The sequence below is a fragment of the Scyliorhinus canicula genome, chromosome 3, assembly GCF_902713615.1.
Source record: "Scyliorhinus canicula chromosome 3, sScyCan1.1, whole genome shotgun sequence".
NCBI classification, from domain to species: domain Eukaryota; kingdom Metazoa; phylum Chordata; class Chondrichthyes; order Carcharhiniformes; family Scyliorhinidae; genus Scyliorhinus; species Scyliorhinus canicula.
The window spans coordinates 90917375-90944883 of record NC_052148.1 but is presented as its reverse complement, the minus strand read 5'-3'; the positions used below and the strand labels follow the sequence as shown (position 1 = coordinate 90944883).

Below are 27509 nucleotides of genomic sequence, written 5' to 3'. Positions count from 1 at the left end.
GGGGGCTAGCAGGCAGCTGTCGGAGCTGCCAATACAGCCCCCTGCACTAACGGATCAGAGGCCGCACATGCGCACAGCGGCGCCTTCCTGCGGCCGCGCTGTGCTCCATGGCGGACTCAGACCGCAGACCTGGACCGCAGAAATAGTGCCCCTGATCGGCTGCTCATCCAACCCGGACCACCGGCATAATAAAATCCAGTCCAGAATGAGGACCCCCCTGCCCACAGATCGGCCCGACCCCGACTGTGGCGGCCACGGACTGAGTCCGCAGCCACCTCGAGAGTAGCCCGAACGGCAGGACCAGATTAGAAATACGCTGTTGGGGATTTGGCCTGTTGGGGACGGAGAATAGCGGGGCGGGCCTCAAGCAATGGCCTCAGGTGGTGGATATGCGGCGCAGCGTACGCCGCTTTTCGGGGGGGGGCGGAGAATCATGGAACCGCCGCTGGTCATGATTTCATGTGTGAAATTGGATTCTCCGCCCCGTCGCGATACACAATTTTGGCGTCGTGGTGCGGAGAATCCAGCTCCCAATTTCGGCGTTGGGCCCAGTTAATAATCCAGTCCAGCATTTTCAGTTTATTCGGATCCAAGCGAGAGTTTACTTCTGGGTCAATGAGGAACCTTTATCATATTATTGCATTGAGACAATTTTTTTCAGAGTGCAAATTGTGCAGCATTGTGTTAATCAGTCAATTTGAAGATAGCAGATTGATGATACTTGGCATGTTTTCCATTTTACTGGTTTGACCACCATTTCTTAATTTAAGAAGCATCAAAAGGGCAAGATTTTTGAAAAAACACATACACATATGTAGGTTTGTGGGAGTTATTTCCAATTCTGGCAAGAACATTCTGCAAAAAGCATTCTTTTAACATCACTGCTTGTTGTTTGAGCAAGAACCTTTCAGGGAAATGTTTATGAAAAACAATCAAATAGTCTGTGGGTTGGCTTTGTTTCTGAATGTGGAAGCAATTTTCCCTAAATTGGAAGTTCTTGTGAATAAAAATGCCATATATGTTCACTGATCAATATCTGTAATTGTACATTACTTTTTAAAGCATACAGAATCAAGTTCCTTTGCAGCATACCTTGCACTGTAGGCGCTATGGTGTTTAAAACTTTGAAATTGGCGCTTACATTCAAACAGGCACCAGCCACATAATATAAACCTCCACATTTGTAAGAATAAAGTGGCCCACATGTCTGAAAGAAAGAATGAACAATAAACATATTTTAAAGTATCAGAAAAACAGCATATATGCACATTTCCTTCTGGGATTTCCTGCTTCCACTGCCAACTACCCCCCCCCCCCCCCCCCCCCCCCGCAAAAACGTCCCCATACAAAGCTAAAGAACTTTGGCATGTCTGCATCGACTCTCACAAACTTCTACAGATATGCCATAAAGAGCACCCTATCCGGCTGCATCACAGCTTGGTATGGCAACTGCTCAGTCCAAGATCGCAAGAAACTGCAGAGAGTGTGGTGAACTCAGCCCAACGTATTGCACAAGCTTGCCACCCTCCCATTGATTCTGTCTACAGCTCACTCTGCCTCAAGAAGGCAGACAGCATTATCAGAGACCCCTCCCACCCAGACTTTGCCCTCTTCCAGACCCTTCCATCAGGCAGAAGGTGCAGAAGTCTGAAGACCCACACATCCAGACATAGGAACAGCTTCTTCCCCACAGTTACTGGAGTCCTCAATGACTATCCCTTGGACTGATCTGTTCCCGGTAAGAACACTATTCACAACGCCCTATGCTGCTCTTGTTTGGCCTTGTTCTGCACTGTAACCAATCACTATTTGTTGATGCACCACTGTCAATGTACTCTGCCGATTATTCTTTTGTCTACTATGTCTGCACTGCGTACGTTCCCTTGGCTGCAGAAACATACTTTTCACTGTACTTCGGAACATGTGACAATAAATATCTGTCAATCAATCAATCAACCATGTAGTAGCTAGCCCCTGTAAGGGATGTTCTCTGGGGAAGGGGCCATGTGACCAACCAGTCCAATCAGCGATGGAGTTGGCACTTGTCTCAGCTGTTGGACCCTCGAGCTAAGGATGGGAAAACCTTTTTAAGCACTCTGTAAATAGTTGTTTATAGTTGTAATAAATCATGGTGTCTTATAAATTAACTGGTGGAGCCACCACTCCTCCCACACCCCCCCACCCCCGCCCACCCAAGAGTGGGAGAATGGGAGTGCTGCACCTCACTGAGAGCAAGCCCACCCTCGAAAGCTGCCAGTTCTGTTGACTGGCAACTCTTGTAGTCCTGGCAATGCCAGAAATCAGTAGTGGTTGCTCCCATGAAGAAGACAGCATGGGTGCCGGAGTGAGGAGAGTCTGGGATTTATCGACATGGAAGGACCGTGGACACCCTATGAAAGGATGGGAGGGGATATGTTTTGGAGGCCAGGATGAGGAGGTTGAGGGGGAAACACACAAAGGGCGTACCATCTGGTTGTGGGAGGGGGGGATGGCCTGTGAGCCTCCAGCTGCTATTAGACAGTTAGGAACAGAAGCAGCTAAGTGCACTCTCACCTAGCTGGACATTGATTGGAGAGGTGTTGAAGGAGGCTGGAATGGTAAGCTGTGACAAAAGTTACAGACAGGTCTATAAGGGTGGAGAGGGATGGTTTACCTTTTTCACCGTCACACCAGATACCATTTCTGACTTTGGTATGAGCTGTTTTGGTACTGCAGCAAGGCAGAAACCTGATAGGAGGGATTAAAACATTTCAGAGACTATGGACGGGTTACTCCGTCCCGCCGTACCATCTGGTCAACGAGGTTTCACATTGTGTGGCAGCCCCACGCTGTCGGGAACCCCCTGGGTTGACGGCAAAATGGAGAAAACCGACAGCAGAGAATTCAGCCCCATGGGCGGGATTCACCGTTTCCCGAAGCCGATTTTGGAATCGGCGATTGGGCAGTGAATCCCTTCTGACGCTGAAATCGGGGGCAAAGAAGTTAGACAAAGGAGAACCAGTGGATGTGATCTATTTGGTTTTCCACAAGACCTTTGACAAGGTGCCATACAGGAGGCTGCTAAATAAGGTAAAGCCCATGGTGTTAGGGGCAAAGTACTGGCATGGATTGAGGATTGGCTGACTGGCAGAAGGCAGAGAGTGGGGATAAAAGGTTCCATTTCAGGTGGCAGCCGGTGATTAGTGATGTTGGTAGGGTTGGGACCACAGCTATTCATGATAGACATTAATGATCTGCGAGAAGGAACGGAGGGCATTGTTGCTAGGTTTGCAGGTGATACAAAGATCTGTAGAAGGATAGTTGGGTTGAGGAAGCAGGGGGGCTGCAAAAGGACCTCGACTGGCAAGAAGAGAGGGCAAAGAAGTGGCAGATGGAATATAATGTGGAAAAGTGTGAGGTTATGCACTTTGGTAAAAGAACAGAGGCATAGATTATTTTCTAAATGGGAAAAAGCTTCGGAAATCGGTAGTCCCTAGTTCAGAATTCTCTTCAGGTTCATTGGCAGTTAGGAAGACAAATGCAATGTTACCATTCATGTTGAGAGGGCTAGAATACAAGAGCAGGGATATACTGTTGAGACTGTATAAGGCTCTGGTCAGAACCCATTTGGAATATTGTGAGCGGTTTTGGGCCCCGTATCTAAGGAAGGATGTGCTGGCCTTGGAGAGTGTCCAGAGAGGTTCACAAGGATGATCCCCGGGAGGAGCGGATAAGGATTCTGGGTCTGTAATCGATGGAGTTTAGAAGGATGGGGGGGGGGGGATCTCATTGAAACTAACAGAATAATAATCATCTTTATTAGTGTCACAAGTAGGCTTACATTATCAGTGCAATGAAGTCACTGAAAATCACCGAGTCACCGCACTGTGGCGCCTGTTCGGGTACACTGAAGGAGAATTCAGAATGTCCAATTCACCTAACAAGCACATGTTTCCGGACTTATACTGAGAGGCCTAGATAGAGTGGACGTGGAGGTGGAGAGGATGTTTCCACCAGGTGGAGAAACTAGAACCTGAGGCACAGCCTCAGACTTAAGCAACGATCCTTTAAAACAGAGATGAGGAGGAATCTCTTCAGCCAGAGGATGGTGAATCTGTGGAACTCATTGCTGCAGAAGGCTGTGGAGGCCAAATCACTGAGTGTATTTCAGACAGATATAGATAGGTTCTTGATTAATAAGGGGATCAGGGGTTACGGGGAGAAGGAAGGAGAATGGGGATGAGAAAAATATCAGCCATGATTGAATGGCGGAGTAGACTCGATGGGCCGAATGGCCTAATTCTGCTCCTGTGTCGTGTGGTCGATTTCCAGATCTTTGTTGTCAGTGGGTAAAGTTAGGGGGTAGAAGAGATGGAATAAGAGGGTGGAGGGAAAAAAAGGAATGTTTTTACGGAAATAAGAGGAAAAAATCTCAAATTAGGAGGATTGTATTGTGTTTATTATTTTATTAATTACTGATTGTTTATATGTTGTTGAGTATATTTCTTGTTGAAATAAAAATATTTTAAAAAGAGATGTTCATGAAGGTTGGCGGCGAGAGTGGAGTTTTTTTAAATTAGTTCATGGGACATGGGCATTGCAGGCTGTGCCAGCATTTATTTCCCATCCCTAATTGCCCTTGAGGGGCAGTTCAGAGTCAACCACATTGCTGTGGGTCTGGAGTCACCTGTAACCCAGACCGGGTAAGGATGGCAGGTTTCCTTCCCCAAAGGACATTAGTGAATCAGATGGGTTTTTACAACAATTGACAATAGTTTCATGGTCATCGTTGGAGTTTTAATTCCAGGTTTATACTGAATTCAAATTTCACCATCTGCAGTGCGGGATTTGAACCTGGGTCCCCAGATCATTACTCTGGTTTACCAGTTCAGTGACAATACCACTTTTCCATCACATAACCAAGTTGAAAGGGGAAAAACGTTTTCGAATTTAATTTGCAGGAGTGAAAGGAAGCTGGGATGACACTGAAATAATTGCACAGTAAGAAGTCTTACAACACCAGGTTAAAGTCCAACAGGTTTGTTTCAAACACGAGCTTTCGGAGCACGGCTCCTTCTTCAGGTGAAGCCGTGCTCCGAAAGCTCGTGTTTGAAACAAACCTGTTGGACTTTAACCTGGTGTTGTAAGACTTCTTACTGTGCTCACCCCAGTCCAACGCCGGCATCTCCACATCATGACTGAAATAATTAGCAGTGTTTGCAGAAAAGACTGGGATCTGATAGTGCTTTGTCTGGTTAAATCTGTTGTCTGCCTTATAATTTCAAATCTGCTTCACTTGGACTCAAGGAAGTAGAAGTGAGCGGGGGTTGGCTAGAGTCCACAGTTTTAGAATGAAGAGGGACAAATGGATGAGGAGGAGATTGGCAAGATTATACCCCGGGGAAGCGCTGTTGTTGAGAGAGTCAGACACATATGGGGCGAGATTCTCCATCGGCCAACGGTAGAATTGGGAAACGCAATTGGGCGGAGAATCGGTTTTGATGCCAAAATCATGGCGGACACCGGGTTGACACCAAATCGCAATTCTCCAGTGCCTCGACAGTGGCATCAGTGCGTTCCACTCCGCACGTACAGTAAACACAGTTTGCATATCATTAGTGGGCCTGACCCAGTATTCTCTGGGGCCTCCGCAATTCTCCACCTCCATTGGGGCGATTCCCGACGGCAAGGTTCACTTGTGCTTTTAAAAATCGTGAAACAGATGCCGTGGCTGCTGAGGGAGAGAGAGGGTTTACAGAAAGTGTCCAACATCACCATAGTGTGCTGACAGTTGTGATACTGGCTGGGGGGGGAGGGCTTCTGCTAGGGCTGGGGTGAATAGCGGGCAGTGGCCAGGAGGTGGACTGTGGGGTTGGGATGGATGGGCATGGAACACCATTGCCACAGCCAGCAATGGAGCCATGCAGCTGTGCATGCCGCTGACTGCCCACTGCGAACTTAGTGCCACACGCTGTATGGATGTTCCCCTGAGACCATCCCTGAGGTGCCCTCTGGTCCCAGCCAATCCATAAACGAGATGGGTGTGCTCCAGCGCAATCAGTGCTATCTTGTTGGCTCACATGGTGTGTGTGTGGGGAGTGAAGTATATATATGGTTGCAGCTTGTCAGCCTCCCAAGTGTCAATCATGGACCTGGCAAATCAGACACTTTTATTCATTGGAATCGTTTGTGTTCCACATGGCACCAGTGCTAGCCTCTCAATGGTCACTGAATCGGTCCAGTTACGGCACCAGTTTTATTGTCGTGGAAGTCCATGATTCCTGCCCCAGTATCAACACTTAGTCTCAGTATCGGAGAATCCCACCCATGAACTTCCGAAATAGGAGCCATAAGTAGGCCATTTGGCCCCTTCAGCCTGTTCTGCCATTCAATAAGATGATGGATGATCTGCTTGTATTGAGTTCCACATTCCCCATCTGCCCTCAATAATCTTAGATTCCTGTTAGTCAAGAGAATCAATGTATCTCCACCTTAAAAATATTTAGTGACACCGCCTCCCCAACTTCTTAGGCAGAGAGTTCCAACGTTCCAAAGAGGGGACTGCTGTTTATAAAGAAGTAGGAATTTGTGCGTGGATGTGCCCTTCAGAGGATGTCAACACAGGTTCAGAGATAATCCTTGGCCTTATCTAAGAGGGAGTCAAGCTGGCATGGCAACAGGGAGTAGAAAGATCTAGATGTACTTAAGGGTTGGAGTAGAGATTTGGGAGAAGAGAATACTCAAGGGGTGAGCATTAAAAGGATGTTGGACAACAGAGGGAGGTGATGGCATCATGGTTTTGTCACTGGACTAGTAATCCAGAGACCCAGGGCAATGCTCTGGAGACCCAGATTCTGGTGAAAAAAACCCCCACTATAGATGGTGAAATTCGAATCCAATAAAAATCTGGAATTAAAAGTCTAATGATGGCCATGAAACCATTGTCGATTGCTGTAAAAACCCATCTGGTTCACTCATGTCCTTTAGAGAAGGAAATCTGCCATCCTTTTAAAAAAATAAATTTAGAGTATCCACTTAATTTCTTCCAATTAAGGGACAATTTAGCATGGCCAATCCACCTATCCTGCACATTTTTGGGTTATGGGGGCAAAACCCACACAAAAACAGGGAAAATGTGAAAACTCCACATGGACAGTGACCGAGGGCTGGGATCGAACCTGGGGCCTCGGCGCTGTGAGGCAGCAGTGCTAACCACTGGGCCACCATGCTGCCCTGGAAACTTGCCATCCTGACGTGGACCAGCCTACATGTGGTTGACTCTTAACTGCCCCATCAGGGGCAATAAGGGATGGCCAATAAATACTGGTTCATCCAGCGATACCCACATCCCATAAACAAATATTTAAAAAAACAGAATGGGGAGAGAGAAAAGAGGCAATAAAAAAAAAAGAGGGAGAAAAGGTGGATACAGAAATGATCGGCTTGGATCTGGAGCGACAGCCAAAATATTCACGCAAACAGATGAAGTGAAAATACAGATTAAATAGGGTTGGTTGAAAGCATATTATTGTGATATCCCGGTTGTAAATGGGGAATAAGTAGGAGACAATTGGAGGGTTAGGGGTAGAAGTTCACAATATTTACGTCAAAATGCAAAAGAACCTTTGTCACTTGTTTCCTTAGCAAAGTACGTAACAGCTCAAAACAAACAACTTTGTTCAAATTGTAGTCTTTTATATTAAACAATGGGAAGTCAACAAAGCATATTAAATGTCCAGGGTAACTGTGCGGGATGTCAGCCATTTTGTTGACTTCATGTTATGATGGGTTCCGAGTTCATCTTTTGTATTTGACAGAAAGAAAAGAAAACTGAAATTTGACCTGCCTTTAATTATTGATGCATTGATAAAATCAAAAAATAATTCTGATGTGTTAATTTTGTATAAATTTAACACACAAACTTGTGTTTCTTACCAGAAAGCCTGCTTTAGGATTTGATGCCAATGACATTCCAAGGGTCATATTTTCTTTTACTTCAGTAATATTAGGAACTGTTAAAAACTCTGTAAAAGAAAGTAACAAGAGACACTATGAGTATGAAATGTCTCTCTATAAGTGTCTTTTACAATCTTATTGAGCTACATCAGAGGTTTTGTAGCCTGGTTATATACTAGAGCCTTCTTTCGTACTTTCTGACTCTCGAGTACACGAGAGACCCAATAGAAAACACTACACCAGAGGGGACTAGAAAACACTGCACTAAAGAACAAGTAGGAAATATCCGACTTCCTGAGTCGACAGACCACACTACTCTCAAAAAGGAGGCAACAGTTCAGGAGGAAACGGAGACAATCTCTGTCTCCTATTACAAACTAAGGTTGCTGAGCTGCTGGCCTCCTGATTGGGATGGCAGATCTTGGGGGCTTTTTCAACAGCTCTATCCCAACCTGCAACCTCTTGTTCAAGTGGCACATGAAAACACCAGCAAGTTTCCATCCAAGTCCACTCTGTCGGACTTGGAATTATATCACCGTTCCTTCACCATTGTGGAATCAGAAATTCCAGAATCACTCCCTAACAGCACTGTGGATATACCTACAGCACATGGACTGCAGCAGTTCAAGAAGACGGCTCACTATTAACTTCTGAAGGCAACTGGGAAGGGTAAGAATTGCTAGCCTGGTCAGCGATGCCCACTTCCCATGAATGAATTAAAAAAAACACAAAATAAGGTGAGCTTAATGAATGGTTAAGTGGTATGTGTAGAGACTTCAGGCAAGGGGCAAGGAAGCAGCTAACTAACTAATTTAAAGGTGAGTGCATTTGTGTCCTTGAATATTAGGTTATCCTTGAATCATTCCAATCCTTTTCTGGAGCTTGATATTTTGATCCAATCCACTTTTGGACAATTGACGTTTTGATCCATTTTAGAAACGAAAAGATTCCTTACACCCCATCAAATAAGGCAAAATCTAGGATTCCTAACTCGGAGTATTTCAGAACATAAGGAAAGGTTTCAGTACTGTTATATGCTGGGAGAGGCTACTTCAGGGATTTACCCGGCTCGCCACGCCTCACGAGATTTAATGCCATTTTGCGAGACGTCGTGATCAGTATTTGGCAGATCTGCATAATAGAGCGGGCAGCGAGTCTCACTCTAATATGCAGCTCACCTGATCTATCCAAGGCATTGGGATCTAACCCCTTCCCCCCAGAGACATTAGACGAGCGCTGTTCAGTACTGGTCCCATAAACGGGGATCAGGGATTTTCCAAGGGATTGGAAGCCCCCAGGTGATTGGCCTCCTTGAGGCTGGCACCCTGGCACTGCTGGTGCCATCTGGGCATCTTGGCACTGCCACCTGTGTGCCAGACTAGCACTGCTAAGGTGTCCAGATGGCACTGGAAGGGGCACTGCCATGGTGTCAGGCTGGCATTGTGCCCCTGCTATGTATTGGGCCCAGGGGTGCCCAGCCGTGTGAGGAGGGAATTGGAGCTTTGGAGGGTCTGGGGGTCGTGTCGGTGGGGGGACAAGAGATAAGGACGCCATTTAAAAATGGTTCCCGATCTACTTCTGTTTTCTGGCGAGCGAAGATCCTCAGTGCAGGACACGGGACTAAAGTGCAGCCTCGGCAGGCTGTTCCCTGCTGAGGCCCGGCGGTCCCATTCGGTAGCATAATCTGTGGGTAAGAAACACCCGGATCCACACGGGACTATGTTGCAATTTGGTTAGATCGTGCCCAACATCTCCGTGAGGCCGCAGCCCAAGAAGAAATGGATTAACTAGTTCGAGCAACCACAGTGTGTAGCTGGAGGTTGACTGACAACTGGAGCTGTTCACCACCAAGGTATTTTGTTCCTTTCTATGCGCAAGAAATAACTAGGCCAGAGTTTCTTGGCCCCTCCTACCGGCAGGACCTTCTAGTTTTGCTGAAGGGAATGGACGCTTCAATGGCCCGCCTCATCTGCCACCGCAGGGGAACCGGAACATTCTACTCTTTGTCAGCAGAGACTAAAGTTCTCTTTCTTCAAGTATCTTGCCCTAACAGAGCATTGGCGACCATGGACTTCCATAATAATTTTGGTCTGGAGGCGTGGATCACCTTCATTGGTGGTATCTTCATCCAATTTCTGAGGCTCTTAAAAGGCCTTTCTTTATCTACCTTGATCTCTCTGGATTGACATTTCTTCTCAATCATGATTTCTTATGTGTAGAAGAAATTGCAACTGTCTCTTCCTGATCTTGGTCAACAGACTTTAGGATTTTGCTAGCACCTCTTCATCGGTTGTGTGACTTGTCCAGGATATCTTTACTATTCGCTTAAAACAACGGAATTATCCGTCGGCTGGATCCTCCGCTCTGCCGGCAGCATACTCACGCCAGTGGGTGTCCCGATGGCCTCGGGGTAACCACAATGGGAACCCCATTGGCCGGCTGCGGGAACGGAGGATCCCGCTGCCGGTGGGAATGTACCGCGCTTCAAAATGCGGCTGGCGGAGTGAAGAATCCCGCCCCACAACGTTGCAGCTTCATTTTCTCTACCGTGCTTCACTAATTATCCAACATTTGATTCCATCTGACAAAATTCCAGCATTCTCAGCTTTGTTTTCATGACTAATTTTAAGTTGATCGGAATATTTTTCAATTTTTAAAAAGGCATGTTTGGCCATTCCAATCTGTCATCTTATTTCTTGGTCACACTTTCTGTCTGATGTTATTATACTAGCCAAAAGATTCAAAGGTTTCTCTTCAGAGTCGACAGAAAGAACAGTATACCGGATTCTCCGATTTGGACACTAAGTGCTGACGCCGGCGTGGGAATGGTGGCGTTTTACGATTGAAAGACCAGAAAAATAGTGACTCCCTTTGGCCAGGCCATCCACCCCCAGACCAACCCCCACCAGTGCTCCCAGCCCCCACCAAAGCCCCTTGCCCGCGGATCGGCTCCCCCCCAACTGTGATGGGTCTGACGGGAGGGACCTGGATGTGGCTGGAGGCTCAGAGGAACGGAATGTCGCTGAGGTGGAGTGTGGCCACAGGCGAGGAAGTAAGACCCCGCTGACCTGCGGTTCCCCATGACACGTGTGTCAACACCCCATCCTCACCCCCACACCACCCTCACCCCCACACCATACCACCCTCACTCTCCACCACCAAATCTCCCCCCCCCCAAACCCCTACCCCCCCCCCCCCCCCCAAGCCCCCCCAGCCCATGGTCTAATGATGCATTTTGTCTTGCAGGACCTGCCGGAGATGGAGCAGGTCCATCTGGTCTCGGAGCCCCCCCAGTGAGTCGAGAAGTGATGAGGACAACTGCCTGGACACCAACCTTCCGCCCGAGACTCAAGACTCCCCGGGGCTCGGGTCAGCGGGTGACACCGATTTCATGTCACACCTGTCTCCTACACCCTCCGCCATCCCAGGGGCACTCACCTCGGTCGGGCAGTGAAGAAGCTCCTGGAACTCAATCTGGTGAGTACCACAGTTGATCCGGTGCAGCAGGTGGAGGTAGGAACGTGAGAGGGGGTGGACAGTCGGAGGCCAGGAACCAGCTGCCGTCACAGAGAGGAATGATGCGCAGCTGATCGTCACAGACTAGTTGAATCTTGAGTCATACCACTCGGTTTGCGTAGAGTGGCCTTTAATCCACAGGTGCCCATAGGGCGACATGCATCCCGTCGATTGACCCTTGACCTGGGGCACCCTGGCGTTGGCGGTGAACCCCCCTTCCCAGGCATTTGGTGGGCTCGGTCCACATCAAAATGGATGTATTGAGCCGTCTGGGTATATAGCATCTCCATGACTGCGCGGAAGCAACTTTACACAGAGGTCTGTGAGATCCCGGACAGGTCCCCACTCGGCGTCTGGAAGGACCCCTTGGCGTAACAGCTCAGGGCAACTGTCACCTTGACGGTCACCGGAAGCGGGCGTCCTCCCTCATACCACTGCGGTACCAGGTGTGCCACCATCTGGCAGATATGTCACACTGTCCCCCTGCTCAGCCAGAGTCTTTGACAGCGTGCCTGGTCTGGGGCCTCACGAAAAGCCTCCTTGGCACCTACACCCCCTCCTCGGCCTGTTGGGCAACCGGCTCTCCAACCTGGGCAGCTGCCACCTGCCCTTCTGTGGTACGGCCCGCAACTACTTCGGGCAGCGCTCGCTCATGCGGCCACCGGGCATCCTCCAGAGCTGCGGCAACCAGCAGGGCGACCACCATTGCTTGTCGAACTCTAAAACCCATTGTCTGCAGGAGATGAATGGCCAACATGTTAGCGTGGTGCATAGCCCCATGCCCAACCAGATTCAACAGGCTACACGGTTGCCCCGGTTGGCACTGCAGGATCCGCCCCGCACCCCCCCCACCCCCCCGCACCACCCACCACCCCTATCCCCTGACTCCTCCCCAGGTGGCCAGCACCGTGGGAGCCCCTGACCCTCGCACCCGCCCCTGATGCCAAGGATACCATTGGTTGGCACTGATCTCGCTAGGGGCTGCCGTGGGTGTTGCCCAGGGTCGTGCACTGGTGGGTGGCGGCCAGTTGGGCGGGGAATTTGGGGCTGCGGGGTGGTGTGATGGGGGGGGGCCTGGTGAGGTGTGGGATGCTGGGATGGAGGCACCCATACGGCCGGTGTCACTGTTCAGAACCAGGGGCCAGGTTAGGGGGGGTGTCAGTGATGCGCAGCAAGGTGGCCGCCATAATGGCAGTCCTTGCCTCGACACTGCTCCAATCCCATGGCGGGGTGGGGGGGTGCGTCATTCGGCCACTCAGCCTATTCTCCCCCCCACCTCCCGACCCTGGTAGCGCCCCCGACCCTAGCCAGCATGGGCAGTGTCAGGCTGGCAGTCGGCAGTCGCTTGCTGCGTGTCCTACTTCCTCTCTCTCTCAGCAGCCACCATGCCAGGTTCATGATTTTTACAAGTACATGTGAACTGCGCCGTTGGGAACATCAGAAGTGGAGAATCATGGGTGGGCCTACTAATGAGATGCAAACGGTGTTTAAACTACACGTGGTGTGCATTGCATTCACACCCTTTTCTAGGTGATGGAGAGTCATGATTTGGCATCAAACGGGCACCTTCCTCGATTGTGCCATCGGAAGCTATTCTCCGCCCAATCACATTTTCCGATTTCGGCGTTGGCCGACGAGAATCCCGGCCAGCATTTCTCATTCCTTTATTTTTTACAAAACCACTGAGAAACAGAAATTTCTGGCTTAATCTTGTCTTGGCCCTATTCATCATTCTTCAAAGAAGGATATTGTTTATGTGACTCAGACTGGAGTTTACATGCAATTGCTCTGGGTTTTGTGAGGAGCACTCTTAAATATGGATCTTCTGGGATTTAACTCATGTTTAAACTTTGCTAAACTGGAGAGATGAAGAATTTGTCTTTTACAAAGTCTTCTAAACTTTTAATTTGTTCGGTGATCATTTCATCTGGGCCTTTGGCTTTATCATTTACCACCTTATTTACTGGGTTCTTATTTCATCTTTTGTGATCTTTGGACCATCCATGTTTTTCTTAATGGTTGGCTTGTCTTCTTGCCTGCTGCCCTCAAACGAGTCGTGTATGTTTTCAGTCCACCTTGCAAGCACTCGATTCCTTTCCCTGATAACTTCCTCATGTCTCCCTTTGATGTAGCCGTCAGGTATACACCCAATCTTTCCTGCGATTTTGATTTGATTTGATTTGATTTATTGTCACATGTACCGAAGTACAGTGAAAAGTATTTTTCTGTGGCCAACGGAACACACTACGTACATAGTAGACAAAAGAATAATCAACAGAGAGCATTGACAAATGGTACATCGATAAACAGTGATTGGTTACAATGCGGAACAAGGGCCAAACAAAGCAAATAAATTAGCAAGAACAGCCTAGGGCAACGTGAATAGTGTTCTTCCAGGGAACAGATCAGTCTAAGGGGAAGTTGTTGAGGAGTTTTGTAGCTGTAGGGAAGAAGCGGTTCTGGATGTGCGGGTCTTCAGGCTTCTGTAACTTCTGCCTGTTGGAAGGGTCTGGAAGAAGGCAATGCCTGGGTCGGAGAGGTCTCTGACAATGCTGCCTTCCTGAGGTAGCTGGAGTGTAGACAGAATCAATGTGGGGGTGGCAAGCTTGTGTGATACGTTGGGATGAGTTCACAACACTCTGCAGCTTCTGGCAATCTTGGACCATAGTTGCCATACCAAGCTGTGATGCGGCCGGATAGGATGCTCTCAATCGCACATCTGTAGAAGTTTGTGAGAGTTGATACAGACATGCCAAATTTATTTAGCTTCCATAGGAAGTAGAGACGTTGTTGGGCTTTCTGGACTGTTGCATCAACATGAGGGGACCAGGACAGACTGTTGGTGATGGTGACCCCCAGGAACTTAAAGCTATCGACCATCTCCACTTCGGAGTCATTGATGCAGACAGGAGTGTGTCGTGCTACGCCTCCTGAAGTCAATGATCAGTTCCTTGTTCTTTCCAACATTTAGAGAGTGGTTGTTTTCGGTACACCATGCAACCAAGTGATTTATCTCCCTCCTGTAGTCTGATTCGTCGTTGTTTGAGATACGGCCCACCACAGTCGTATCATCCGCAAACTTATAGATTGAGTTGGAGTTAAATCTTGCCACAAGCCATGTGTGTATAGGGCGAACAGTAGAGGATTGAACACACATCCGTGCGGGGCCCCGGTGTTGAGGATTATTGTGGAGGAGGTGCTGTTGCCTATCCTGACCAGATTACGGTCTGTTGGTGAGGAAGTCAAAGATCCAGCTGCACAGGGAGGGGTCAAGTTCAAGATTGTAGAATTTTGTTAGTAGTTTTGTCGGGATAATGGTGTTGAAGGCTGAGCTGTAGTTGATGAACAGCAGTCTCACGTAGGTGTCCTTGTTGTCAAGGTGTTCGAGTGTTGATTGTAGAGCCAGGGAGATACAATCTGCTGTGGACCGGTTGGGGTGATAGGCAAACTGCAGTGGATCAAGATCGCCTGGGAGGCTGGCAGTGATCCATCTCATGATTAGCCGCTCAAAGAATTTCATGCTAACATATGCCAGAGCCACCTGCCGGTAGTTGTTGAGGCAGCCTTGTTCTTCCCTCACGTCTTTATGCATTGTTCTTGAGTTTGTGTTTCTACCTTTTCTATTTCTTCACATTTTTGTTCAACTCCTTTTCCTTCTTTTCTACGCACTTTGTTTGATCTTTTTATGCAATACAGGCACGCATTATTATGGGCTTCCTTTATTATCACTGGCTGTACCTTGTGCATGTCTTTTAATGATTGGTTAAGGAGGTAAAAAAATATCATTTCGATTCGATGATGGGTTGAAGGGATTTTAATCCTAACTGGCCAGAAGGGTGAGCCATGAAAACACCTCAGGTTACTTACTCACCCAAGAAATCACAATTTTTGCTTTTCATGGAAGCTTCTGGACAGCCAAGGTGCCTGTCCAAAGCCAGCGAGCTCTTCAGGGATACAAGTCAATTGGGGACCTGATAACGGCATGACATCATGGGTCCCTACAGCAAGATATCTAGCTGGCAAAAATCACCCAACTCTCAACTTTGACATACAAATAAACCAAGCAGTCCTTACCTTTTTGGATTTTGCTAGCTCACATTTACCACTATTTTAAGTTATACAATAAAAAGACACAAAAAGTTAAGGATTGAGCCAAATACTTTGTGAATAAGAATATGTCACAATGATTTAATGAGAGAAAATACATTTTAATTTACCAGCTAAATTCAGCTTCACACATTCTGGATTGCGTGTTTTGTGCACTGGACATTTATAGACATCACCAGTTCTGTTTTTTGATTGTCCTTCCCAGGGAGAGCCAATAAGAAGCCTGAATGCAAAGGAAAAAGGAACCAAGATTACTTCACATCAGGCGTAGGTAGATTTCTTTCCAGTCAGAAAGTCTGACCATTAAAATAACTTTAGACTGAAAATGTTAGATTATCTGGTCCCAGTGATGGAACTTCAATGAGAAAAATTACTGTTGACGGTTCACTGGGACCAGAAAATATAACATTTTGTGTCTAAAGTTGTTTTAATGGTCAGACTTTCTGACTGGAAAGAAATCTGGAACCTTGTGCATCAGCATTAGAGTCATAGATGTTTACAGCATGAAAACAGGCCCTTCGGCCCAACTTGTCCATGCCATCCAGTTTTTACCACAAATCTAGTCCCAATTGCCTATATTTTGCCCATATCCCTCTGGACCCATCTTTCCCACAAAACTGTCTAAATGCTTTTTAAAAGACAAAATTGTACCCGCCTCTATTAATGCCTCTGGCAGCTCGTTCCAGACATTCACCACCCTCTGTCTGCATCAATGGTGCTGAGGTGGAGATGGTTGACAGCTTCAGATTCCTAGGGGTGCACATCACCAACAATCTCTCCTGGTTCACCCACGTCAGCACTATGGCCAAGAAAGCACAACAGCGCCTATACCACCTTAGGAAATTTAGGAAATTTGGCATGTGCACATTGACTCTTACTTATTTTTACAGGTGCATCATAGAAACCATCCTATCTGGCAGCATCACAGCTTGGTATGGCAACTGCTTGGCCCAAGACTGTAAGAAACTAGATTCGTGAACACAGCTCAGTCCATCAAGCAAGCCTGCCTCCCATCCATTGACTCGGTCTACACTTTCCGCTGCCTTGGGAAAGTGGGCAGCATAATCAAAGACCCCTCCCACCCGGGTTATTCACTCTTCCAACTTCTTCCATCGGGGACGAGATACAAAAGTCTGAGAACACGCACGAACAGATTCAAAAACAGCTTCTTCCCCGCAGTTACCAGACTCCGAAATGACCCTCTTATGGACTGCTCTGATTAATACTACACTCCTGTATGCTTCACCCATTGCCGGTGTCTATGTATTTACGTTGTGTACCTTGTGTTGCCTTATTATGTATTTTCTTTTCATATATTAAATGATCTGTTTGAGCTACACGCAGAAAAATACTTTTCACTGTACCTCGGTGCAAGTGACAGTAAACCAATCTGAATCCAACAGTCAGAGTTTAAAGTGAAAGTAAAGTCGCCATAGACCCAGATGAACTATCCACAAGAAGGCAGGACAAATCCAATCTGGCCAATTACTATCAATCAGTCTACTCTCGATCATCAGAAAAGTGATAAAAAGGTATTGTTAACAGTTCTGTCGGGCAACACTTTGAAGGGAAGTCTGACTGGTGGTAAGTTAACCTGAGGACCAAGTGTGCAGACATTCAGAACAAGAAAGCAATGCATGGAAATACAAGCAGAATTAAATAGATATTTGAAGGTGCTGATCTGCCAAATGGACTGCTGTTAAAAACGAGTTCACGACTGACACTCATGGTGGTTCATTCAATCACTTTAGACAGAGAGCTGAATTTCACCAGTGTATGGTAGGCGGGAGCAGAAGTGAAACCCATTTACTCCCCACATTCCCAAAATAACGTGATATTGTGTTTTTCAAGGCCTGCTGAGAGTGGAACGCGCCCATTGGTTGGGTCAGTGCTGTGGGGGAGGGTGTGGGTGTGGAACGAGTCAGGTGCTGGCTTCAATGCATCCACCAGAACTTTGGTAACTTCATTTAAACTGCCACTGGAAAAAACAGATAGGGTCCTACGACATGGAAGCAAATTTGATGCTAACACTGTGGTTTTTCGGCTATGAACTGATCTTGACTAAAGCCTTCACTGACTCAATGTACTTGTGTATAGGAGCTCTGAAATGTGCCTTGAAAATCTACAGGTCCTGCATAGCTTCTACCACTGACCCATCAAAACTTTGTGGTAGCAATGAGAAAGCTGTGGGGGAGGGGGGGAGGGGGGTGTGATTAGGTGGGGTTACAGAGATTGGGTGAGAGAGTGGGCCTAGGTAGGGCGCTCTTTCAGAGGGTCGGTACAGACTCAATGGGCCAAAAGGTCGCTTTCTGCACTGTAGGGACTACTTTTGCGTGCGGCTTTACTTTAAGTTAAGATAAAATTGGTTTAACCTTTTTTATGTCCACATTGGTCCTATGGGGTGGGATTGATTAACCACCCCGTGGACCTTGCAGAATAAAAGCTCCCCCGATTAGGGGGCAGCAAAGATGGCATCATCCTGTGGGGGGGGAGTTATCCCTTGCCCTGGCCGGTGCCCAATCTTAAAGGAGCTCCACTGTGGACACCCGTGAGTCTACATGATCCCAAGTGGCGGAATCTGAGGACACCCTACAGAGGACCTGAAGCTCTTCCAATCTTAATGCCGAGAATTTAGTGTGTAAGATAGCATCATCCTTGGGCAGGCAGAGTAGTTATTCCTCACCCTGGCCAGCACACAATCTTATAGGAGCTCCACTGTGGTCACCCAGGAGTCTCCAAGATGAAGATGGTCGCGAGGAACAATGCCTGGTGGCCTAGGCTTGATTCAGACATTCAAAGTTTGGTGAATCTGTGCGCACCATGTCAGGAGAATCAGAAGTTCCTGCCGTTGGCCTTGCTACACCAATGGGAATGGCCAGGAAGGTCTTGGGTACAGATACATGCCGACTTTGTTGGGTCATTGATGGGGTCAATATTTTTGATCTTGGTCAACATTCATTCTAAATGGATGGAGTTATATCTGATGTCCTCCATGACTCCCAATGCCACTATGAAAAACCCAGGCAATCATTTTGCACTTAAGGGATTCCAGAAGTCCTCATATCTGACTACGAGACCCTTTGCAACTGTGGAGAATTACATGGGTTCGCGAGGTCCAATGGGATGAAGCATATTCAGATGGCGCCCTATCGGCCTTCTAATGGTTTGGCCGAGTGGGCGGTCCAAATGCTTAAAAATGGTATGAAGAAACAAACCATAGGCTCACTCGATGCCAAACTGGTTGAGTTCTTTTTCAACCACAAGACTACGCCACATGTGACGACGGAGGTTGCGCCACCAGAACTGCTGATGTGCCGATGCCTCTGGATCAGACTTAGTCAACTGTTTCTGTGGGAAAGTGGAGTCAAACCAGGAGGCTCAAAAGAAAATTTGTGACCCTCGATGACCCAAAACAACTTTCAGGCTGCTAGGTACCGTCTACAATTGCAATTTCGAAGATGGGTCCTCTTGTATCCCAGGAATGGTAGTTGAGAAGGCTGGCCTATTGTTGTACAAGGTCAAGACCAGGGAGAGGATGATTAAAAAAGCATATGGACCATCTTTGGAGTAGGGAACCCTGGATCATCTTTGGAGTAGGGAATTGCACGGACTACTCTGGATGGGTTGATGCCCTCAGCATCTTTGGAAACTACTACCAGGAAAGAGATAAACCCATAGTGCACCCAAGGATCATCCACAGGGAAGTTGAAGACTTAGGTTTCGACATGGAAATGGAGGTGATGGGCCCACAGCCAGAAACAGACAGTGGGGTAGACCGTCCATCAGTGGTCCTTCGACACTCAGTGAGGAAGAGACAATCCCCTGTCCTGCAGTTCCGACTCCACTGACAAAGGACTCAAGGATGTTTGCGAAGTGGTGCAGGAGGCTTCATGGTTCCGGAAGCAAGAGGGAGGTTGTGGACTTGGGGGGAGGTGGATGTGATAACCTTCACGCGGATCATGAGGAATCACTCATTGATTTCCCCGTGGGCGTTGAGTGAGCATTCCCATGGTAACGGGCTGAGGCCTATCCAGCTGGGACTCATTATCAAGCCTTTTAAATACAGCCCCAGACCCGGACTGGAAGTTCCTGTTAGCCCCAGGCTGGGACACTAGTGTATGCCACAAGTGCGGCATTACTTTTGAGTTAAAATAAATTTGGTTTAACCTTTATCATCGTGTCTCCTAGATTACGACACCCCCAATAACAAACCAGTAGTACCTGTATGCTGGGTCACTCTGAAGATCTTCTTAAGTTGACAATCTTACCTGTTCGTGAGTGTTCGCCAAAATAAAATGTGAAGATACGTTTCTGCCCAGTAGAAATAAAGAGCAAATCGTACTCCGGAAATATTACAAAGGAAATTTGTTGTTTCTATTTAAGTTGCATGGAAAACCATGTCCAGGGGCATGGGGAAAATGCAGGGAAATGGCACTAAGTCATGATGCTCGTGTCTGCACCAGCTCTTCAAACGATGGGCCAAATGGCCTCCTTCTGCACCACAACAATTCTGTGAAGTTATTTATATTCAAACTATAAAGTAGGTCATTCTCATCTGATTGCCACTGGTTGCAGGCTTCCCACATATGATATCATCATAATGGATCTGAACTCTGTTGGCATTTGAGAACAGAAAGACATTTATTTACAAGAAGGGGTCCTGTCTAAAAAGTGGCATGTTTCCCAACCATGTACTGATCCCAATCTCAGGGGAACCATAAACAAGCTGCTGCACCATACAGCATGGGTGCTGGGGTCTACCGGAAGCATAACTACACTGGTCTTTGATCAGGATACAGCAATGTGTAGGGGTTATTTTTTAAATCTGTGCGATGATCAAGCAATAGGATTTCTTTTTCAGCATCTTGATGTAAATAATTGCAGCAAAGAGAGAAGAATAAAGAATCTGGATGCAGCAAAGGCAGAGGAAAATCAGACAGGATAGATCACCCTTCCATAGCAGTAAGCAGAAAAAAGGTTATCAGCATGTGATTCTCTCCGAGTTTCTTCTCTCCTTGCTGAACCCAGATAATGTTTTATTCCAAGATGCTAAAGATTAACGTGCAGTCAACTGAGTTTTCCAGAACATAAGTTTAAATACAAATTAAATTGCTTTGCACTGTATTTCACTGCATTGTTCTGAAAGCTCAGCAAGGACATTGATAAGTTACAATGCACAAATAGAGGACTTGTGACTCTTTACTGGCCCAATGCCTTCTTTGCATGGATAATTATTTGCTGAAGCAAGCTTTGCGTGTGCAAACCCATCCAATGGTCAAAGGAATGAAAACAGATTCATTGAGGATCGAGGGACTGTTTCAGCCCTTCAGAAGCTTTGAGTTGTCACAAGCTAATTTGTTATTCATCGTTGGTCTAAAATGTGTCAATGAATTATGACTCCTGTGCATCCTGAGGCATAAAGCGGGAAGTGATGTAGAGTTGTAGAGTTGCAGTGCGGACACGTAGACTTTCTACTATCAGCTGAATGACCCACTTATGAAATAACAGTAAATGCTGGGAAAACTTAGCAGGTCTGGCTGCATCTGTGCAGGAGAAACAGAGTTAACGATTCAAGTCCATATCACTCTTCTTGAAGACTCGAAGTGTTAACTCTGTTTCTTTCTCCACAGATGCTACCAGATCTGTGGAGCTTTTCTGATGTTTTCTGTTTTTACTTCAGATTTCCAGTGTCTGTAATAGTTTGCTCTTATAGTATTGACGCACTCATGAACTGCAGTTTGACTCAGCATCTTGTTCTTAACTTCTTTATGCAGGAATATGACGTATTCCACTTTTCCTCTATTCTATTATTGGTGAACAGTTGTAATCTTAGGGGCGGGATTCTCCGACCCCCTGCTGGGCCAGAGAATCGCCGGGGGGGGGGGGGGGGGGGGGGGGGAGGTAGGGGGGTGGCGTGAATCCCGCCCCGCCGCCCGGACGCCAGCTGCCGGCCTTTCGGCGGGGGCGGGAATCGCGTTGTGCCAGTCGGGGGCCGTTGGCAGTGGTCCCCCCCGCGATTCTCCACTCCGCGTTGGGCCGAGTGGCCGCCTGTTTTCGGCCAGTCCCGCCGGTGTAAATCAAACAAGGCCCTTACCGGCAGGACCTGGCTTTGTGGGCAGCCTGTGGAGTACTTGGGGTGGTGCGGGGGGGTCTGGCCCCGGAGGGGCCCCCACAGTGGCCTGGTCCACGATCGACGCCCATCAATCAGCGGGCGGGCCTGTGCCGTGGGGGCACTCTTTCCCTCTGCGCTGGCCGCTGTAACGGTCCGCCATGGCCGGCGCGGCGAAGAACCCCCCCTGCGAATGCGCTGGGATCACGCCAGGACATGCTGGCGCTCCCGCGCATGCACCAACTCTCTCCGGCTGGCGGAGGCCCTTCGGCGCCGGTTGGCATGGCGTCAACCCCGCCGCCGCCAGCCTAGCCCCTGAAGGTGCGCAGGATTCCGCACCTTCCGGGCGGCCAGACGCCGGAGTGGTTCACGCCACTCCTTTGCGCCGGGATGGCCCGCCCCGCCGGATAGTGGAGAATCCCGGCCAGTCCCTCAAATCTTCCTCAGAATTTGCCTCTGCTTTCCAACTCCCTCCCTGATGTCAACATCTCCCTAGAATCAGTTATCTAGATTATGCAGCAGCAATAATGACCTCCCCGTTATTTTATTATAAAATCCTAACCATTGCCTCAGCTTTTGTTTATTTCCTTGCATCTTCCACCGCACCTCACCCTCTTTCTCTCATACTTGTTGTCTACCTTTTTAACAAAGTGCTTTCTGTATGGGAGAGTGCTTTATAGTTATTCGTTAGCACAACAAGCTCTAAGCCCTGATGAAAAAGGACAAAATATCTAATTAAAAATGCAGACTGCTCACTGTGTTATGTAGTAATTACAGCATAGGATACAGGGAGGTAAGTATTATTTGTCGCACATATTTTTTTTCTTAACACAACAAGTTTGTTGTGCATTTTGAGGATGCATTAGGATCTCAGCCTTGTTTGATTCTCTCCGGATCAGAGAGAAAACAACAGGACTTATTAATTAAACATCTACAACATCTGACAGATGTTTTCTTTTCAACTGGGCAGGATTTAAACAAAATAACTAACATTGCAGAGAGGAAGAAAGGGTTTGCATGTCAACAAATGTTACAATGGTTCAAATCATCAGTCAGTGTTTGTCGGAGACAACATGAAAAATATGTGTTTGGAATAATTCACAACATCTGCAATTGATTGGCATTGTAAAATATCCTGGACTGGTAAAAAGATGGACAGATCTGATGCATTGAAATTACTGCATCCATTCCCAAAATTAAGATTTCACTGGCTGCTAGTACTGTCTTCAGAACCTCCTGAGGTTTGATAGGTTTCATAGAATTTACAGTGCAGAAGGAGGCCATTTGTCCCATCGAGTCTGCACGGGCCTTTGGAAAGAGCACCCTACTTACGCCCACACCTCCACCCTAGCCCCGTAACCCCACCCCACCTTTTTGGACACTAAGGGCAATTTAGCATGGCCAATCCACCTAACCTGCACATATTTGGACTGTGGGAGGAAATGGAGCACCCGGAGGAAGGCCACGCAGACACTGGGAGAATGTGCAGATTCCGCACAGACAGTGACCCAGCCGGCAATCGAACCTGGGATCCTGCAGCTGTGATGCAACAGTGCTAACCACTGTGCTACATGCCACCCACTAAGTGTTGTTGGGCTTGAAGCACCAGAAAATGATGTGAGTGAGGTGACAACGTGATATCCAAAGTGGTCAATATACTAGTGCTGTGTCTCTTCAAGTGGTGCTGTTTGCACAACAGGTTGTTACACCGTCCCCTTGCTAGTTCCCATAATGCCAAAATCACAGCATTTCCTTTCCAAAGCAGGAAAGGTTCTAAAATTGTTATAAAGCAAACACAGCTTACCATTTCCTTTCTTCGTTTTCAAATTGCTTAACAGTATATCCAAACATATCTTCCTGTGAGCCATTAAATATCATGGGGTTTTCCACATCAACATTGAATGAACTGGCCGGTTGGGCTATACCTGTGAGAAAAGCAAGCAGTAAAGTAATTCCAGGTGAAATGTAAATTATTTGACATTACTTTCAGTTAAATTAAACACAGCAGCATAACAAAATCAAAGGCCGAATCAGAGGGCTGAAATGTCCCAAGCCGTCGGCGACAGGTTCAATGGTGGGCGCAGAGGTGTAGAATTTGGTGAGAAGCCCAACAATCGGTTGCATGCCAATGTGAATTTACAATGGAATCTTCCACTGGTGTCCGCCATGGTGGGTGGGGCAACCCGCTGGAGGCCAAACTGAAACTCATGATGTATCCTGCTAATGGGATGCAGTTGAAAGTATGAGCACCTGCATCTAATTCTCCCCTGTGTCGGCGTGAAAACACATTGGTGCTAAACGCGTTCAGAACTATGCGGCGTGCAGATTCCAGGACTAAACTCCACTGGAGCTATCTTCAGGATGCAGGTAGCCCACAACCCTGGAATACCAGAGCAGTGGCTCGAGAGTGCATCTGCAGTTGGACCTTCCAGATTTGGTGCCTTGGAGGGGATCCATCTTCCAGGCTCAGAATATTCCTGGAGAGCCATCTTCATTTTTAGAAGGTGCACCTACTTTCCTCAGCAGTAGTTCAGTGATGTTGGACGTCTTTTCAATATAGTGCCTAGATAGGACGGCAGGACGGCAGACGATGCCCCATCAGGCCTGTCCCACCACGGAATACAGCGCAAAGCACACGGCTACATAATTAATGAGGGCGGGTGATTTGGCCTGTTTTCCCACCAGCCTCCGCAGCAGGAAACAGGAAATGTTCCCGCCCCCACCATGTGACTTTGTCCTCCGGTGGGAGAATTCCATCCATAGAGACCAAAATCTCCATGGTAATGGCCTGAATGGAGGGATATGGATTTATTTCTAAATCCTTGGGAGTGGAGCAGTTTAGACTGGGTGGGCTGAGAGTGTGCATGAGTGTGCATCCACTCTCATCTGTCATCGGAAAGCAGAACACTCCAGAGCCACACCACTTCAATGCCTTCACAAACCAAAGAACTTTGGCAGCTTTACAATATCTGCTTAGAAACTGGTGCTGTAATGTACAGTTATTGATCCTTTCCAGGATCAATTATCTTTATATGGGGCCTTCCCAAAAGCCACAGAATGCCCTAATTGACCTCTTGCTAGCTGAAAGCCCATAGCTCTCAATCAATTAGTCTCCTCATTTCCTCATCTTTTCTGGTGTTAAAAAAAGAAAACTGTACTTCAGATGGAGGTGAATATGTGGTTGTCATTTAATCCCTGTAAACTCTCCTCTGCATTTTCCTGGGCACATATAAATAATTCCCACACTGATATCATTAGAGATATGTAGCTGCATTGCCTGTGTATCCCTAACATCCAACGTTGCTCAAGGCATTAGGCCATTTAAAATTTAAACAAAATGAAGTAGACAACAGTATGTTTTGAACAAACCTCTGAAGTAAAATTCCGAAGTTTGGGGCTTGCCTATTCCAAGGACTGGACAGTTCATATATTAAATCTGCAGAGGTACAATTGACTCTTACACTGCAGCTGCACCATAATATTAACCCACTGAGATGCAGTTCTGTTTAAAATGGTGCCGGTGCCCATCAACAATGTGCAAATATCACTGACACTGGAATTTGGTATCCTCACCCGAGACCAGTCCTATGGGACCTCCCTCTCAAATTCAGCCTCTTTATTGTTTCTCATACCCAATGCTGCTGCTAATATTGAAATTAATACTGCAGAATATGCTCCATGAACAATTGTTCTTCTAAATTCTCAGTGCAGTACATATAATTTTTAAATATATATATATTTTTTTAAAGTGAAAGATTTACATGTCTATTCTCCTTACTGGATTTTGGTCGGGCAAGATTTTCAGCAAAATGATGGTGAGTCCAACAACCCTCATGGAGATGTGTGTGCAATATCAGTTGGAAACTACACATGTACAGTTAAAAGCATAAATTTCAAAGTCGCTGTCCGAGATGCCTTGTTGCTCTAGAACAGGTAGGGTCGTGACCCGCAGGTGGGTCGCGGGCAGATATCGGGAGGGTAACGGAGCAATCGATCCCACCGTTCCTGCAGTGGGCCTGATCGAGGGAGACGAGCCGAACAGCTGGATTTACATGGAGAATTGCAGCCACGACATCTTTTTATTGGAGATACAGATTTGGCTGCATGGAATCTTCCGGCCAGAAGCGACAGGAGAGTAGTCACATGCCCTGCACATAGAATTGACGTAAAGTGCCGTCCAGGGACGTGCTTTTGGCGCCAAAGCAGAGAGCAGAGTTGCTTCAATTTTGCAGCTGCTGGCAAGCAAGGCAAATAATCTGTAAAGATCAATGTCTTTTCCAAGTATGAGGTGGCCATAGACTGAAATCAGCAGTTTACCTTTTGGAGAGGACCTCACAACAGAATCTGCTGGAGAGAGCTGTACAGGAGAGTCTAGGGCAGGACAGAGCTGTGATATTGTTAAGAGCTCCTGGGCCTCTGCTTAACTGCCATGAAAATATAAACTTAACTAACTCAGAACAAAGTATAAAGATGATTTCTTGAGCTATGATTTTGTCAATTGTGACAGTGTGAATAAGGTGTGTTATATGCAGGGAAGTACTACAAATGAGAGAAGCTACAGAATTCAAAATATTTATTTTGCGATTGAGATCCCAGAGTCAGTTAATAACTTAGTGCTGACTAAGATTACCCTGCTGCAGTGCACCTGGTACCACATAAAAAACACGCAAAAAAAGTCCACATGGCTGTCATCATTCTAGTGTAGCATCTCGCAGGAGTATCCAGTGCTGAGTAAAACATGCATTTTGTTGCTATTGCTCTTCACAATGTCCCACATGTATGAGCTGGAGATGGCACAAAACTGGCTGAAGTCTGCACCTGATATGTACATCGCTCCTTTGGACCGGATTCAAATGAAATTGTGAGGACAAAGCAGGCTCCTCTTTTACATTAAAAAGTAAGTGAACATGTCACATGTCGGTTGGCATATGTCACAAAGTTTGGCCAGTGTGGGTCGCAAAGGTCAGCTGGCGTGGATCCTGAAGATTGGCCGGTTGCCAAAAGTGGGTCCCAGGCAAAAACGTTTGAAAAACATTGCTCTAGAAGTAATCACGTTTTGCTATCCGACCTACGATTCAAAGAGATTGTACAGGTAACCTCAGGTATGGCCAATACTCTCTAGAAAAAGTTTTGTTTGTTCATTCCAGTGTAAGGATCTTTTTAACATTGTAGTGAATTGTAATTGCTGCCAAAGAACCGCTCCGGCACGGAAAAATGGAAAGGCAAGTTATTATCTAAATGTGGAGAGACTTCAGGGTGCTCCGTGCAGAGGGATCTGGGTATCCTCACTCATGAGTCACAGAAAACTAGCATGCAGGTACAGCAGGTAATAAAGAAAGTGAATGGAATGTTGGCATTTATAGCTAAAGAAATAGAGTATAAAGGTAAGATAAAGGCAGCACATTAGCACAGTGGTTAGCACAGTTGCTTCACCGCTCCAGGGTTCCAGGTTCAATTCTCAGCTTGGGTCACTGTCTGTGTGGAGTCTGCACGTTCTTGCAGTGTCTGCATTGGTTTCCTCCAGGTGCTCCAGTTTCCTCCCACAGTCCAAAGATGTGCAGGTTAGGTGAATTGGCCATGATGAATTGCCCTTAGTGCCCAATAATGGTTATGTGGGGTTACTGGGCTATGGGGATAAGGTGGAGGCGTGGGCTTAAGTGGGGTGCTATTTCCAAGGGCCGATGCAGACTCAATGGGCCGAATGACCTCCTGCTGCACTGTAAATTCTATAAGTGTTGTTGCAACTGTACAAGGAATTGGTGAGACCATACTTGGAGTATTGTCCACAGTTTTGATCCCTTATTTGAGGAAAGATGTAATGGCATTGGAGGCAGTTCAGAGA

The 27509-nt window shown here is 47.1% G+C and overlaps 1 protein-coding gene across 1 annotated transcript in view; it reads right to left on the bottom strand.

Moving 5' to 3' along the window:
* Positions 1-27509, bottom strand: part of itga1 (integrin, alpha 1) — a 253566-nt gene that overhangs the window by 173355 nt on the left and 52702 nt on the right. Inside the window, exons 2-5 of the mRNA XM_038790877.1 lie at positions 23472-23592; positions 15669-15781; positions 7915-8003; positions 1093-1207 (exon numbers count right to left, since the gene is read on the bottom strand). Of these exons, the coding sequence (XP_038646805.1) occupies positions 1093-1207; positions 7915-8003; positions 15669-15781; positions 23472-23592 (438 nt within the window). The remainder of the gene's footprint in view (positions 1-1092; positions 1208-7914; positions 8004-15668; positions 15782-23471; positions 23593-27509) is intronic.